The sequence below is a fragment of the Eptesicus fuscus genome, chromosome 6 (assembly GCF_027574615.1).
Source record: "Eptesicus fuscus isolate TK198812 chromosome 6, DD_ASM_mEF_20220401, whole genome shotgun sequence".
Lineage (NCBI taxonomy): Eukaryota > Metazoa > Chordata > Mammalia > Chiroptera > Vespertilionidae > Eptesicus > Eptesicus fuscus.
Window position 1 is genome coordinate 23,018,525 of NC_072478.1, and position 18,043 is coordinate 23,036,567.

The 18,043-nt window shown below is 43.2% G+C and overlaps 1 protein-coding gene across 1 annotated transcript; it reads right to left on the minus strand.

The window, feature by feature from the left end:
• Positions 1-3,977: 3,977 nt before the first annotated feature.
• Positions 3,978-17,858, minus strand: LOC103301158 (zinc finger protein 14-like). The gene is made up of 4 exons (XM_054718348.1): positions 17,692-17,858; positions 6,683-6,812; positions 6,420-6,477; positions 3,978-5,580 (listed from the first exon to the last, which is right to left on the minus strand). Exons 1-4 carry the CDS (start codon positions 17,692-17,694, stop codon positions 4,038-4,040), a joined length of 1,734 nt encoding a protein of 577 aa, XP_054574323.1. The 5' UTR covers positions 17,695-17,858; the 3' UTR covers positions 3,978-4,037.
• Positions 17,859-18,043: the final 185 nt, after the last annotated feature.

The following is an 18,043-nucleotide window of genomic DNA, read 5'->3' on the forward strand; positions in this document are numbered from 1 at the left end:
GTTGTCTTTTAAGTCCTGTTTAGAAACTTTGACACTGCATTTGCAAGGGTACAGAATTATACAAGTCTAGCAGCGTTCTTCTGAGTGAAAGTTTTTGATATTGGACAATACGGCACACATTAGGACTTCAAAATGGAGATTCTACTATTATGAGTTATATGGCAGAGTGAGATAGAAACATCAATGAGAATGAACATGCATCAGCTGCCTCCTGCACACACCCTACTGGGGATTGAGCACCCAACCTGGGCATGTGCCCTGACAATCAATCAAACCATGACCTGGCAACAACTTCATTTTTGAAGACAGCAAAACTTTTTTATTTAACCATTATCTCCTTTCCCACAAAAACATAAGCACCAGCAATGCAAGAATTTTTTTCTTTCATGCCTTTATATCATGACTTGGACAGGTGTGCTAAACTGGGCATGTTTTCCATGTAAACTGCCTGGCACGTGCAGGACGTTGACATTATGATCATGATCATACTTTCACCTTGGCCAGGCAACTCAGTTGATTAAAGTGTTGTCCCAATATGCCAAGCTTGAGGGTTCATTCACAGGCCACACAAGAATCAACCAATGATTGCATAAATAACTGGAACAACAGATTGATGTTTCTCTTTTTGTCTCTCAAATCAACTTTTTTTTAAAAAGGTGGGGGAAAGAGTGAAATTCTGTCAGCAAGAACAGCTTCTTGGAAGACAGTTCCTAACTTTGTTTTCTTGCTAGGTTTATGTTTTATGACAATATTCCTAAATTTATAAACCTCAGTTGACTCATAAAGGAGTTAACAAGTTACAGATCTTGTTAGAAAGTACTTGATTTTATAATATATATGTAATATATATACTTAACTGAGGTACTTTTTTGAAAGGTGCCCAATACAGCAAAGTAAATATTTCAGTATTTAGGTGACAAGAAAGGCAAACACTGTTTGACAACTGGTTGCTGGCCTTGTACTCCCTGTGGAAAAGAAAATGTCACACGTCCATCATCACACAGAGCTACTCCATGACCACAATGAATCAAGACAAAAGCAAAGGCATTCATGTCTGCACATGTGATCTAGGAGAACAGGTTTCAAAGGAATAAAAATAACGAATATTGCTTTCCTCACTAATATGATTTGTGCTTCTTACAATTTCGGTTTAGCATGATTTTTTCTGCCTTCTAAAGGAAAATGATTATCATTATGCAAGATAGAATGAAGTTCATTTCTTCCCAGAATTCAATGCAGAAAAATGTATTCCTTCCTTGAATGGAAAGCAAATTGTCTATCACAAGGCAAAATATAACAAGAAATCCTTTTAAGGCTGCTGTTACTGTTACATCCCAGGCACTTATGGTTTCTGATCATGCTTATTATTTCAATTCATTCCACCTCATTTCTCTTCTACTACAGATGTGAATGTGTTAATCTTTGGCTAAAGGGGACTAAAAAAAAAAACATGACTGAAGTTTTTAATACTTTGAACAAATAAGAAACTAGTCTGTGCCAAACGTTATAACGATAATAAAAAATATGTTTTCCCTCAGGAAACCATGTCTGAATTTGTACACTAATGATACTTGTGACTCAGAATGTATGATTAAATGGAAAAAAATGACAAATTGATCTAAAAATACATAATTACTATGGAATAATTAAATAAATACATACTAAGGAAATAACAAAACACCATAACATGTCTTAGCATAAGAGTGGTTGGGAAACAGTTAATATTTCATTAATAATTATATAAGCACTGCCCTAGACAGTTTGGCTCAGTGGATAGAGCATAAGTCTGCAAACTAAAGGATCCAGTTGATTCCAGTCAAGGGAACATGCCCAGTTCCATGCTCAATCCCCAGTAGAGGGCGTGCGGGAGGCAGCTGATGAATGATTCTCATCATTGATGTTTCTATCTCTCTCTCCCACTCCCTTGCTCTCTGAAAAAATTATTTTAAAAAATTAGATGCATTTATTAAGAAAAAAGCACATAATTTTAATCACATAAAACCCAAGATAACTGAAAACATTGAGAGATTAGGCTCAGCTCTGAGTGACAGCACACATCAGAGTCTGCCTGAAATGAGGAAAGTGGCGATTCTCACATGCCTCAGAGCCCTCACTGCAAGAACAAACTGCCACGGGGCTCCTTGGCACTGCACTATTACAGCTGCCCCAATGGGATCGGAATCACAGACAGTAGTAGTACCAACAGGACAAGATGATTACTAGTCAAATTAGACATCATGCAAATGTAATCTAGAGAACAGTGCGTACGCTTCAGAAAACACCCTCAATCATGACAGTCTACGTTTGTTGCCTGGTGGACACCTATGGGCTCGCAGGAAAAGCCAATCTATGCTGGATCTTTAATGCTGAATTGTGAACAACTGTAAAACTTACACTGGACATCAAGGGAAATAAAGCAGTTGCTGGCGGTTTTGAGGATATTCTTGACTGGCAGGGTAAAGATGAGAAAAACAGCTATAATGTGAACCTCATAGCAATTTAAAGGAACTAACAAAAAAAGAATGAGTACTGATAATGACCAAATATGTCAAAAGTTTATAGAACATTTTCTTTTTTCTTTTTTTTTAAAGAAGGGAGAGGGAGAGAGTGATAGAAACATCAATGATGAGAGGGAATCATCGATTAGCTGCCTCCTGCATATCCCCCACTGGGGATCGAGTCAGAAACCAAGGCCTGTGCCCTTGACCAGAATCAAACCTGGGACCCTTCAGTCCGCAGGCTGAGGCTCAATCCACTGAGCCAAACCAGCCAGGGCTAGAACTTCTTTAATGCTGTGAGTTTTGGGGAGTATATGACCTCATTTGCAGCAGGCTTACATGTACCAGTTAGTTACACTAATAGGATTTCCTTCCAGTGCAGTTTTCAAGCTACTCTGAAAGTATTTGTTAAAATTTTTTGGTTTTTTTTTTTTTTTAGTTGTCAATTATACAGTGTACATTCTCACATGGTATTATAGGGCTATGAGGCAACATGAAGGTTTTCCTACAGTTTTACATTCAATACATTTTTCCACTTTGAGTTTTTTTCATGACCTTTCCAAGGAAAAGGGACAGCTGAAGGTTTTCCCTCCTTCTCTGTATGTACACACTATTTCTCCAGGTGCATTCTTACATGTCCAAGAAAAGCTCTCCCACATTCCATATGTTCATACACTTATTCTTGGGTGTGAGTCCCTTCATGATTTTGTAAAGAACTAGAATGGCCAATTACATGACAGAGCTTCTCTTTAGTGAGTTCTTTCATCCTTTACAATAAAATGAAAGAAATGAATGCTTTCTAACACTCTTACATTCCTAGGGTCCATCTCCAGTATATATAATTATACATGATGGCACAGCTGAGAGATAAATGAAGGCTCTTTGCTATTATTTACATAAACAGTGTTTATCAATACATTTTGTTCTCACGTGTCTGTAAAAACTAGTTGGAACCTGAAGGCTTTACCATATTCCTTACATTGCTATGGTTTCTCTCCACTATGAGAATTTTTGTGAATTTGAAAGGATATGAGATGATTATAGGTTATCCCACATTTTTTACATTCATAGGGTTTCTTCCCGTTATACATTTCATGATATCTAAGAGAAAAGGATAACAAGAAGGTTTACCTCATTCCTTATTTATTAGGCTTCTTTCCATCATGAGTTCTTCTATGTCTTTGAAGATGTGACATCCAACAAAGGTCTTCCCACATTGCTTACATTCATAAGGTTTTTCCCTAGTATATGTTCATGCTTCCTAAGAGACTTGCAGAAACTGAAAACTTTACCACATTCTTTACATTTATAGAGCATTTCTCCACTGTGTGTGTTTTCATATCTGGGTGCATGCAGGAGGCAACCAATTGATGTGTTTCTCTCACATCTATATTGCTGTCTTTCTCTCTGACTTCTACTCTCTCAATGGAAAAATATCCTCAGGTAAGGATTTAAAAAAAAAAAGAACTAGGATGGTCAAAGGCTTTTCTACAATCTTTACACAACAGAGCTTATTTTCAGTGTGAGTGCTTTCATTCATTATGATTTCTGTCCACTATTAGATTTTTTGTGATTTTGAAGGGAACTGGAGCGAATAAAGGCTTTCTCCCACAGCTTACATTCATAGGGTTTTTCCTTATCATGAGTTCTTTCATGACATCGGAGGGAAGTTGGATAAGAGAAAGCTTTACCACAATGTTTACATTCATAGGGTTTCTCCCCATTATGTGTTCTTTCATGAATTCTAAGGAAAGAGGGATAAAGGAAAGTTTTACCACATTCCTTACATTCATGAGGCTTCTTCCCATCATGACTTCTTTTATGTTTTCCAAGAGAGCTGAGCCAAGTGAAGACTTTCCCACATTGCTTACATTCATAGGGCTTGATCCCAGTATGAGTTCTTTCATGATTTCTAAGGGCATAGTGATGATGAAATGTTTTACCACATTCCTTACATTCATAAGGTTTCTTTCCATCATGACTTTTCTTATGTTTTCCAAGAGAGCTGGGAGAACTGAAGGCTTTCCCACATTGCTTGCATTCATAGGGCTTTTCCCCAGTATGAGTTCTTTTATGATATTGGAGGGAAGTTGAATAAGAGAAAACTTTTCCACAAATTTTACATTCATAGGGTTTTTCCCCAGTATGAGTTCTTTCATGATCTGGGAGAGAAGACTGATAATAGAAACCTTTACCACAATGCTTACATTCATAGCATTTTACCCCAGTATGAGTTTTTTCATGACGTTGGCGGGCAACTGAAGAAGAGAAAGCTTTGCCACAAAGCTTACATTTATAGGGTTTTTCCCCAGTATGAATTCTTTCATGCTTTCGAAGGGAACAGCAATGACGGAATGTTTTACCACATTCCTTACATTCATGAGGCTTCTTTTCTTCATGACTTCTTTTATGATTTCTAAGAGAACTGAGCAAACTGAAGACTTTCCCACATTGCTTACATTCATAAGGTTTCTTGCCGGTATGTGTTTTTTCATGATTCCTAAGAGAAGTGGAACTGAAAGCTTTACCAGATTTCTTACATTCATAGGTCTTTTCAGCAGTGTGTGTTCTTTCATTTTCTCCAGAGTACTTGGGAGAACTGAGAGCTTTGCCACGTTGCTTACTTTGATATGGTTTCTCTCCACTATGAGTGCTTTTGTGACGTTTAAAGTAAATGAGACGACTAAAGCCTTTCCCACATTGCTTACACTCATACGGTTTCCCACCCATATGCTTCCTTTCATGATTTCTAAGGGAAGTTGAATAGTGGAAAGCTTTCCCACTGGGGCTGCCTTTATGTCTTCGACTATGTTGGCGATGCTTGAAAGCTTTCTCAGGTTCCTTACATTTATAAAGGTTTTCTTCATATTCCTGACACAGGTACAGTTTGGGTCCAATGTGAGAGCTCAGGTGGTTATTCAAAGATAAATAATGCATGAAGATTTGCCTACACGACATGGATTTAGGTTGTTTCATCTCAGTAGGAGTTTCCTTCTTTTCATTATGATTTGGAATCTGGCTGAAGTTTTCTCTGCATTGACTACCATCCTTCCTTTTACAGAGTCTCTCTACCATATGACTGCTGTAAAAATCAGAAGCATATTATTACTATGTTAACAATTTAATATTTATTAATTGCATGACAATGACATTTTCACTATTTTCAAGGAAAATGCAGAGTTTCTGGACATTCCAATTTTTGAAAGTGAATATACTAAAACCTCTGAAATAGACTGGATCATAGTGGTTATGAAAACACTTATAGTCATTAATGGTACTTCTGTATATTGTTTCCAAGTGTAATTATTTTTATATGCTAAATATCTAGGTAATATTTCAGAAAAAAAAACATTTGGATGAGAATATTCTAAGAGTCAATAAATTTAAAGCAGGGGTGATATAATTGGATTACCTGTTTTTAAGATTGTTTTGTGGACTGGGCCCATGTGTCAGTGGTTCAGCATGGATCCAACCACCAGGGGGTTGCCAGTTCAATTCCCCAAAAGGGAATGTGTCCAGACTGCAGACTTATTAACCCCAGTACAGGGCATGCAGGAGGCAGCCAATCAATGTTCCTATCTCTCCCTCTCACCTCCACACACTAAAATCAATAAAAACATATTTTATTTTCACACCTACAGTGAGGCTCAGTGGTTGAGTGCCAACCTCTGAACCAGGAGGTCACAGTTCAATTCCTGATCAGGACATATGCCCAGGTTCTGGACTTGATTCTGAGTGTGGGGAGTGTAGAAGGCAGCCTTAAATAATGCTCTCTCATCATTGATGTTTCTCTCTTTCTCCCTCTCCCTACCTCTCTGAAATAAATAAACATTAAATATATAAATAAATAAAATATACAAAAACCTATTTTTTTAAAAAGCAAAGATGCTTTTAATGCTTTCTCATGTAATTGAGACTCACCTAACACTCATCCCATGATTTTCATACTGATCTTCACTGTCATGGTCTTCATATTTTTCTTCCAAAATACATGCTAGAAAAAGCATTATAAACTATTAAAGAATATAAAAAATAGTTAGATTTTAGGTACACAATGAGCTGTGACCATGCCCAGTTTATCAGTGTATTCATTCCCCTTTCCACATTTCAGTTTTTAAAACAATATTGATGAGCAAGCAACATTTGTTTTGTAATTGACTAAATAAGTAAGAAGTTGTGATCACTACCTACTGATGCCAGGTTCCAGAAGGTTTCCTGCATCACATCTGTGTAGAGTTTCTTCTGGTTCGGATCCAGGAAAGCCCACTCCTCCATGGTGAACTCCACATTAACATCCTCAAAGGCCACTGAATCCTAAAACATCCCATATATGCATGGATGAGACAGACAGCAGTGGCAAATATCATGAACACTTTAATTCATGGGACAGGTATAAATGTTATTTAATTGGGGGGGAAATGCACTGTAGTCCCTTCTATTCCATGGGCAATAGCCAATTCATTGTAGATTTAAATGTGAAAGATAAAACTAGGCCACTTCTAGAAGTTACAGGTAAATGATTTATTGACACAAGAAAAGAAAGAATATTCTCATACTAGAGGCCTGGTGCATGAAATTCATGCACAGGGGGTGGGAGTGTCCCTCAGCCCAGCCTGCACCCTCTCCAATCTGGGACATCCCTCTCACAATCCAGGACTTCTGGCTCTCAACTGCTTGCCTGCCTGCCTGCCTTCCTGATTGCCCCTAACTGCTTCTGCCTGGCAGCCTGATCACCCCCTAACCACTCCCCTGCCAGCCTGATTGATGCCTAACTGCTCCCCTGTCAGCCTGGTCCCCCCGAATTGCCCTCCCCTGCAGGCCTGGTCCCAACTGCTCTCCCCTGCAGGCCTGGGTCCCCCCCAACTGCCCTTCCCTGCAGGCCCAGTTGCCCCAAACTTCCCTCCTCTGCTGGTCTGTTCACCCCTAACTGCCCTCCCCTGCAGGCTTGACCACCCCCAACTGCCCTCCCTTACAGGCCTGGTCCCTCCCAACTGCCCTCCCCTGCTGGCCTGATCACCCACAACTGCCCTCCCTTGCAGACCTGGTCCCTCCCAAATGCCCTCCCCTGCTGGCCATCTTGTGGTGGCCATCTTGTGTCCACATGGGGGTAGCCATCTTATGTATTGGAGTGATGGTCAATTTGAATATTATGCTTTTATTAGATAGGATAAGAAAAGAGTAAGTGATAAATTTAAATATATTAAATTTAAGGTAATTAAAAAATAAACAAAAAAAGGGGGAGAAAAATATCTATAAGACATGTAATATAAAAGGGTTAGTTTTCAGCCCAGCTGGTGTGGCTCAGTGGTTGAGCGTTGACCTATGAACCAGGAGGTCATGGTTTGATTCCTGGACAAGGCACATGCCTGGGGTGGTGTTCAGGAGGCAGCCAATCAATGATTCTCTCTCATCACTGATGTTTCTATCTCTCTCTCCCTCCCTCTTCCTTCCTCTCTGAAATCAATTTAAAATAAAAAAATTTTAAATAAAAATAAAAGGAGTCAGACACTGATCTCTGGTGTCTTGAAGGAGCTTAGAAGACAACTTTCAGTCCTCAGAAGAAAAAAGCCAAGGAACTTAAAAGCAACAATTTTTCTATCAGACAATTGAGGTTACAGGGTCTCCAAAATAAGAAAGGAAAAAAGCAGTCGTTTCAAAATATGCCCAGAATATATAGAGAGAAAACTATTCCTTTGATTTATATCGAGGGTATAACTAAGGCAAAAGATTCCCAGAACTCTTTCACCAAAGGAGCAATTCTTAGAGAGCTGCCCACAAGTGGTAAACATGTGAAGATGGTACCAGTTGCTGGTTGGTGCTAAGATGACTGGTATGTGATGAGTTCTGATGATTCCTGGGTCTGTTCCATTATCAGAGACATTCCAATTAAGACATGAAAAGCAGCATCTCTGCCTGAGCTACTTCGCCTCAGCTCCATTGTATACAAATGAGAGGATGCAGACCCTAAACTCTACGAACTCCCACAGCTTTTCATTCAAAATCCTAAGAAGCTCCTCAGAAAGCCTAGGGGTGTGGGGGACCTTATGCAGCTCCAGGCATCTCACAAGAGACAGAGGAATGAGAAGACAATCCTCACCTGCAGGCAGGCTATCCCCGAGGACCCAGTTTCACTCCATCATGTCCAAGGGTGTTGGGAGCGAGATGTAAGCTGACACGGTCCTTGCACCCGAAGGGGCTAGCAAGACTGGCACCCTACCCCCACACAGATTTCCCAGGCCTGTTTGGATGGCAACTAATCAGTATAATGAGAGCAGCCCCTACCTACAAAGCTTTCCCAGGTTTGTTTATATGACTGCTATCAGTAGGATAAGAGCTACTTTCATGGCTTACCAAGAAATATGTATTCAATTAGTGAGACTTATTGTAACAAGAACCTGTCCTTCAACTTATCCCTCCATTAGTGATTTTAGAAGAACAAAGAATGTTTTCCTTTTGATCGATCCCCTGCTTAGTGTCTTATGTATAAAAAGCATTGTACTTGATCGATGTGTCTCTCTCATCGATGTTTCTAACTCTCTATCCCTCTCCCTTCCTCTCTGTAAAAAATCAATAAAATATATAAAAAATAAATAAAATTAAAAAAAAAAAAAGCCCTAACCAGTTTGGCTCAGTGGATAGAGCGTCGGCCTGCGGACTGAAGGGTCCCAGGTTCGATTCCGGTCAAGGGCATGTACCTTGGTTGCGGGCACATCCCCAGTAGGGGGTGTGCAGGAGGCAGCTGATCAATGTGTCTCTCTCATCGATGTTTCTAACTCTCTATCCCTCTCCCTTCCTCTCTGTAAAAAATCAATAAAATATATATTAAAAAAAAAAAAAGCATTGTACTGCTAATAAAAGTTGCCACAGCCTCTCGAGGGCTCGTGGTCCTCCTGATCCCGCTGTTGTTTCTCTTATTCTTTCTATTTCTCAATTCCCACCTCCCTACCTCAGCCCGGTTCAACCTGTCAGGCTGGCCCTGACACAAGGGGACCTCAGTAGCTGTCATGAGCCACTGGATGCTGTTCCCAGGCAAAAGGGATTGCTGAGTAGGTGGACACATGCTCAGGGCTATCTACTTTCAAGATAGCTTCGTAAGTAGAGGTAATTGCAGCTCTGATGACATATAGTATGGGGCCTAGGGCAGGTTCTTATATCAGAAGCCTATGATCGCCTTAAGGCCATCATTGGTAACTCAAGGGGGAAAGACAGGAGGCCTCTGAAGCCTCTATAGAGAATTCTCTGAGGTCACAAACAAGAAGAGTTCCAGCTATGTGGCAATTTAAAGAGAGTCTTCAGCCTTTGTGCTAGTGGTGCCCATTCAAGATGGGCTAATGTGCAAGTAACAGCACTCATGGGTTTAAGCAAAATTTGTAAACTATTTGGAACAACAAAAAAATGTAGTAGATTTTGTGCATGCTGATGGGGACAACAGCTATTTCTTCATGCCAGGGATGGAGTGAGTGAAGTAACTTCCAAAAATTTAACCAAGTTAACAAGGCCTCACATAATAAGCATCCATCCACTTTTGCTACCTCCTTTTTTCAATATTTGCACGTCCCATATGTGTTCAGAGGAGGATGCATTAAATGGAATGTCCCTGTGTTCTTAGAGAAACCAAGATGCAGTGAGGATCTTGCCTGTAATGAATGCATGGGAGGGCAAAGCTGGTGAAGGTCCATGATGCACCAGGAAAGGTGTATCATCTCTTCAGAAATGAAGGCCAAGTGCACCTGAGTGCCTATTAAAATAGGCACTGAAGCCTTAACCGGTTTGGCTCAGTGGATAGAGCATCGGCCTGCGGACTGAAAGGTCCCAGGTTCGATTCCGGTCAAAGGCGTGTACCTGGTTGTGGGCACATCCCCAATAGGAGGTGTGCAGGAGGCAGCTGATCGATGTTTCTCTTTCATCGATGTTTCTAACTCTCTATCCCTCTCTGTAAAAAATCAATAAAATATATTTTTTTAAAAATAGGCACTGAACAGAACAGGCTTGGTCAAATCTGGGAAGCAGGATATTTACCAGTTGATCAGTAGATGGAGACAGTAATTTCCATAATGTTGGGGACTGGGAATAGAGATCGGTTGGGTGGGACCACTGCCTCAAAGTTACATAACCCACAGTCAGGTATAATCCATTATTCTGTGGTTTAAGAACAAGCTGTTCAAAGGAGAAGCATTGGGGATGATCAACCCTTCACTAACTAGGTTGTGTGTACACTTTTCAATCCTTCAAGCACCAGTCTCATTTACATTGGCCATATTAATTTATTTGAGGGGTTTGGCCTATGGACCCCATTTTGTCGAGCCATTTGGACATAAAACAGACTTCATTTAATTTTAATTCATGAATCATTGATTCAGAGCTTCCCTCCTCAGTATGGGATATTTTAGAACAGGTGTTATGATCATGGAGAATTTAAACAAGACAAGAATTCTGGTAATTAAAGAGAAACTTTGTCCTATTCATTCACTATGTTATATTCATTAGCACCACCTAAGATCATCAATGGTACCTGGCTTAAATTTAGTGCAACTCCAGGTATAACTGTAATTTGAGACCCAGTACAGATGAACTGCTTGAAGGTTTGTGAATAAGTGCATTACAGCAAAATTAACTCAGAACCTATGCTGTAGAGGCCCCAAACCCAAGTAGTGTACATTTACCTGTTTTGTTGTGTAAATTATTAAATACAGTTTTAATTTTCAATTGGTTCTAATTCTAGATATTTGTTTTTCTTTGGGGGGGGAGGGGCTCCTTCCCTGTTTTGAGTTTTTGTTGGATATACTTGGGGGAGGGTGTCCTCTCTACCCTGGCATTTATAGTTTTTCCTCCCAAGGGCCTCATAGCAGAGCCATCAGGGTTAGGAGCCTCCCCATGACAAGTAGTTGCTTTGCAAGTTTTAAAGACCCTGGAGTTGCCCTAGCCGGTATGGTTCAATGGATTGAGCATCAGCCTGCAGACTAAAGGGTCCCTGGTTCGATTCTGGTCAAGGATACATGCCCCGGCTTACAGGCTTGATCCCTATGCACAGCCAACCAATGATTCTCTCTCATCATTGATGTTTCTATCTTTCCTTCTCCCTTCCTCTCTGAAATCAATAAAAATATATTTAAATAAAATAAAATAAAGACCCTGGAGTTAAGTCAGGTGTGAAGCTGTACCACAGTGAGGCCATGGGTTTGTCCCCTGAACCCCGAGGGTCAGGATCTGTGTTGCAGTAGAGGCAGGGGCAGCAGCAGCAGAGGTACTTAAGAGTCCTGGGGAGCCTTCTGGTATTAGCGGGGTGGAATGGCTGCCGTTCCTTCTCTTCTCTTTCTCTCTATTTAAATAACTGCTCTTTCAGAAGTGACCACCTGATCGGCACCTCTTGTACAGGTGTACTCACCCTCTTCAACCCTCACCCCTGGGGTATGTCTCAGTTTCACTCCAACACAGATAAATTCTGACTAAGACACCAATTCAGGACCACTTTAAAGAGGGCCCCGATACCATACTCTGCCTGCCAATTGCCTAGAAATGTATGAAACTGCCCACTCTGGTACATAGAAGTGAAGCGCAACAAGCTTGCAATGCCTCATGGGGCAGCACAGCTCCCAGCACCATCCGCCCGGCTCCCAGCAGCCACAGGTGAGCAAGTCTGAGAAACAGAAGACAGACCCACACGGCTGGTATGTTGGGATGTGCTGTTCCTGGCAGCAACTTCAAGTGTTATGGTCACTGCAGAGGAGTGGATGAGAGTGATGCTGGTGTGTCACCCCTCACACCCACACCAAGAGAGCAGGAAAAGCCTTAGGACTCACATAGAGGTCTCAAAGGAGGGCCGGGCTGGCCTCTCCAGCAGCTGAGACCTGGCTTCAGAGCCAGAAATGGAGCCTGGTGTGGTCATGTGGGGCTTTGAAGATGGGTCCTGGGCAAGAGTTCTGCACAGACAGGGATTCTGTGGTTTGAATCACTGCCTGCTGTATAGGAGACACCACCCAGGCTTTCTTATCAGCTTGTTCAAGTGGGAGGCAATAGGGACAAGAGCGGCTGAGGCTCAAGCTGTCAGCAGGTTTGGCTCAGTGGATAGAGCGTCGGCCTGCGGATGAAGGGTCCCGGGTTCGATTCCGGTCAAGGGCATGTACACAGTAGGGGGTGTGCAGGAGGCAGCTGATCTGTTTCTCTCTCATCGATGTTTCTACTCTCTATCCCTCTCTCTTCCTCTCTGTAAAAGTCAATAAAATATATTAAAAAAAAAAAAAAAAAAGAAAAACCCTGTGGAGCTAGCGCACTGCTGAGGCGTCAGCTGCGTGGGCAGGGGTGTAGAGGTCTGTGCAGACTCTGAGGTGTCAGTGATTGACACCTCAGTGTGGCTCTGGGGCAGGGATCATTCCCCAAAGTGTCCCGTGAACCTGACTGTGCCTCCCTCAGGAGAGATCTGCTAGTCCCACTCTTGGGGCTCCATGCAGCCCCACCCTCCCGACTCCTGGTGGCTCCACCTTCCAGGGGTCTGGGCAGAATCCAGGACAGACTGAGTTGTTTGTTCAGGGGTGAAGGCCACAACACCCACCTTCCCCAAAGCTTGATGGGCACCTCCCCTCAAGGGAGATCCCAAATCCCCACCCTTCTGACTCTAGGTGGCCCTGCCCTGCAGAGATCAGCTTCCTGGCAGAGTCTGGCACAGACTGAGTTGTGTGGCTCTAGGTCTGGGGCCATTTCTCCTTTCCAGGAACAACCCATACAGAGTCCTCCCTTCACATGGCCAAATTTTGGTTCGTTTGCACCTGATAAACTCTGCTGACCTCTTCCTGAGGACTTCCTGAGGCCCTGCCCCACCACAAAGGTGTGCAAGCATCCAGGAGTAGTGGCTAGACTTGGTATACACTGGGACATTTGTTAAGAAATAATCAAACTGTATTTGGAGGGGATTGGAGTAACAAGTGCTGGAGGGGCCAGCATATGTGGGCAGTGAGCCTTAAGTTGGACTTTTCTATCCTGCAAATATTTATTTTTTTAATATACATATATTTACTTCAGAGAGGAAGGGAGAGGGAGAGAGAGATAGAAACATCAATGATGACAGAGAACCAATGATAAGCTGCCTCCTGCACTACCCCTACTGGAGATCAAGCCCACAACCCAGGCATGTGCCCTTGACCGGAATTGAACCTGGGACCCTTCAGTCCGCAGGCCAATGTTCTATCCACTGAGCCAAACCAGCTAGGGCCTGCAGATTTATTTTTTTAAATGTAGAAATTCACATTCTTCATTTTTATCTTTTGTACTTAGGAAACCATTCCTAGGCTTTAATTCCTTTAAATAATAACAGGTACAGACATATAAACCATACAAAATGTAAATTTTCAAATCTCTTGCTAACTAAGAGGTGTGAACGAAAGAAGCCACCTGCTAACCTGACAAGCTCAGGGGAGGCCTGTGTGGCAGTCTTGAAAACTCAGAGACCTAAAGTAACCACAAAAGATGGTCTGAAAATTAAATATTTAACTACAAACAGGTTATAGTGGGCAGTCATGTCCTAGGCCGATATTTTCCCTGACAAAGATCAACTTAGATCTTTCCTGAGCCCATTTGCCTTTTTGCCTCTAAGATAACATATCTGTGAGATGTCTGGGTAACTTGTAACTTCCTTCTTTTGCTGGAGGCCCTGGGACACAACCAAATGTGGTAGGCGCCAGGACAGATACTTCAAATTCCTTCATTATCATGTTGTTCCTGTACCCTCCTAAGTATGTGTCCATCATTTTACTCTTTATCCAATCCCAGGGGTTTCCCACCGTTTGACTTTATCCCACCTCCTTAATCCGTCACCAATGAATTTCATGTAGCCCACCTATGTCCCTCCTTTGATGGCAATGTATAAATACAGATGTAACCTGCCATTCCTTGGAGCATTATCTCAATTCATTGAGGTTCTGCTTCCCAGCATATGTCGACAGTTTGGCTCAAATAAACTCACTAAAATTCTTTACAGGTTTCAATGGTGTTTTTTTTTTGTTAACAGAGGATATTCATCTAGTTTGCCCTTCCTCTATGTCTCACATCAGGGATATTTTCAGGAATAAGTAACATATAACAATGCAATAGGGGTATGAACTTAGCTCCTAAAATGTATTGAAGTTTCATTGATTTACAAAAGCTTTTAGTAGCTGTCCTCACATCAATTAAAATAAAAATGCAGTTGTTACCATTTTAAATGTTAGAGGTCTCTAGAGACAAACCCAGACAAACACCAATCTAAAAAGAATAAAAATGTGCCTGAAAATTTAAATACATTCTTCACAAATTTTTAGTTTCTATAGCCTAAAAAGAAAAAAAAAACTATTTATTTTTACAATTTCCTTGATTTATTCACCTTGTATCCTTCAATTAACTGATATTGTCAGAACCCCAGAGCTCAGGGAAACTAGATTCAAAGGCTGCACTATTCAGGGGATAAAGGATCCGAAGGAAAGAAACAAGTATTGGATTTAGCTCAGAGGAGCAGCCTGCTTCCCACAGGACAGGAGAGCCACTTTCAGAAGGTTCCACATCCTAGACTCTCCTGACTGAGACAGAAAGAACCCCTGGAGTGGGCCAGTCCCTGGGGGAGGCGGGAGGGACGCCTGAGCAGCCCCAGGAGTGAAGCTCCAACACTCTCTCCTCCCCGGGGGAATAATAGAAATGTGGAGGCAACCAGTTGAAGTGTCTCTCTCAAGTCAATGTTTCTCTCTCTCTTTACCCCTCCTCTCTCCCTTCCACTCTCTCGAGAAAACAATGGAAAAAAATATCCTGAGGTGCGAAAAAAAAATAAAAAAGTTTGTTGTTGAACAATATGCTCTTTTTAAAACAACAATATGCTCTTTTATGCAGGCAGCTGATAGATCCTCCCTTCCCCCAACTGATGGATGGAGTATGACAAAAACTGTACCTGCGGCCTGGACATTCCTGAGCACCTAACCAGGCACCTTATATGGACTGTACATTGAACCACCAATCAGCACCTGCCAAATACCCTAAGCCCCTGATTCCTAAGTCCCTAGGTGCCTAATCAAGTGCCTTACATGAAACCACCAATCAGCGCGTGCCGAGTACCCTAAGCCCCATCCCTTCCCTTTCCTCCCCTCAAAAGGCGTCTCCACCCCTGCACAGGTGCTCTCTTCCTTTGCAAGGCAGCCCGGCAGGGTCCTTCTCCTCTAATAAATCCTGTAGTTCTGGTCTTCGGCCCTCTGTCTCATCTTTCAGCAGCAGCCTCAGAGGTCTTGTGTTGACTGTGCCTTTTGATTGCATCATTGCCTCCTGGGCTTGATTGAATCTGTGTTTTGCACATTTCCTGGCCTAAGTGTACAGTGTGATAAAGTCTACAGTCGTGCACAGTAACGTCCTAGGCCTTCATATTCACTCACCAATCACTGACTCCTGCAGAGCAGCCTCCAGTCCTGTAGCCCATTCAGGGTCAGTGCCCCACACGGATGTACCATTTTCTACCTTGCACACCACATTTTTACTGCACCTTTTCATAAATGCTTACTACCACTGCATTACAATTGCCTACAGTATTCAGTACAGTAACGTGTTGTACAGGTTTTTAGGCTAGGAGCAAAAGGCTATACCATATAGCCTAGGTATGCAGTAGACTACACCATGCAGGTTTGTATAAACTGTGTAAATTGCCTAAGACCGTGGTCGGCAAACTGCGGCTCGCGAGCCACATGCAGCTCTTTGGCCCCTTGAGTGTGGCTCTTCCACAAAATATCACGGCCTGGGCGAGTCTATTTTGAAGAAGTAGCGTTAGAAGAAGTTTAAAAAATTTGGCTCTCAAAAGAAATTTCAATCGTTGTACTGTTGATATTTGGCTCTGTTGACTAATGAGTTTGCCGACCACTGGCCTAAGGTGTACTCCCCAAGCTAAAGGGTATATGAGTCTATTTAAGAAACAAAATTTTTTTTAATGTTAAATTTTAATTGATTTCAGAGAGAGGAAGGTAGATGGAGAAATAGAAACATGTTTGAGAGAAAAACATCAATTGGTTGCTTCCTGCAGGTCCCCTCCTGGGGATAGAAGCCCCCAATCCTGGCATGTGTCCTGACCCTGAATCCTCCTGATGCATGAGAGGATGGATGCTCAACCAACTGAGCCACACCAGCTGGGTGTGCAGTTTCAACCTCTCCCAGGAATAAAATTTTAAACCAATCACTCTGGAATTCCCTAATCAACACTAATCTGCCTAGTAAGACTCCTGCTGTTCCTTCCCCTAAGGAAAGGTGACCCTGCCTGAAGCAACCCTTTAACCTCTCAAAGCTACTTCTCTTCAGCCTCTTGTAAAAGCCTTCCATTTTTGGCCCTTTGGCTCAGTGGATAGAGCATCGGCCTGCGGACTGAAGGGTCCCAGATTCAATTCTGGTCAAGGGCATGTACCTTGGTTGCGGGCACATTCCCAGTAGGGAGTGTGTAAGAGGCAGCTGATCCATGTTTCTAACTCTCTATCCCTCTCCCTTCCTCTCTGTAAAAAATCAATAAAATATATATTTTTTTTAAAAGGCTTCCATTTTGAACAGCTCCTCTGAGATTCTATTTACTAGATGGGATGCGGCCCTATTCGTGAATGGGAATCAAGCCAATTATACCTTCCAATTTACTCAGCTGAATTTTGTTTTTAACCGTTTGAAAAGCACCACAAAACAAACAGCTGATAAAGATGCTGTGACTCAGAGAAGGGAAGATGGCGTTCAGGATTCGGGGGAGAGACTGGAAATGCAGGCATTTGCTGCAGAGCAGGGCCTGGGGGACAGAGGGTGGACTTGAGAGCCTGCTCCACAAACATCAAAACTCAGGAGAAAACGGGATCCTTCTGGGGAGAAAGGAGGGACAGGGGACCCACAGACCACAGCTCCTCCCAGGCACGAACCGCGGAGACCGGGTCCCCACTGTCCCCACTGACCCTCCCCGTGGTCACCGCACCAACTGCGGAGCCGCGGGGACGTGGGTGCAGAGCTGCCCAGACTCGCTCCGCAGCCGAAGGCCCTGCCGCGGGGACAAACCGGACCCCGGGTCCCGGCTGGGCCCCACACTGCGAGCCCGAGGGGCCTGCGGTTTCAGCGGAGCCCCCGGGCGCCTGGGGTCCGCAGGCCCCGGACCTGACCGAGGAGAGACGGTCCCGCCCCGGCGGCTCCACCCGCCCCTCCTCCCCGTCTCCGCGCCCGGCCGCACACTCACCATTTCTGGTTTCCGGGGCCCCCTGAGTCCCGCCTGCGGCTCCCACCACCTCACAGATCACAGCTGCACACAAGAGGGCAGAGCAGCCTTGGGTTTTAAGGGGGAGAAAAGTGCCGGCCGGATCTCAGCCGGAGCGAGCAGGCCTTCCGCGCGGTTGCAGCTGTAGGTGCCCCCACCTGCTCCCAAAAGCCCCAGTCACCATGCGCACAGCTCCCGAAAGGACAGACACTTCTCACGACATCGCCCCCTAGCGCCCGAGGTGCGCAGGCCTGAGCCCAAAGCAGCCAGATCTCCTGTCCAGGGACGTTTGCACTGAGAGGCAGCGCTGAGAGTCCCCCAGGGAACAGTGGTC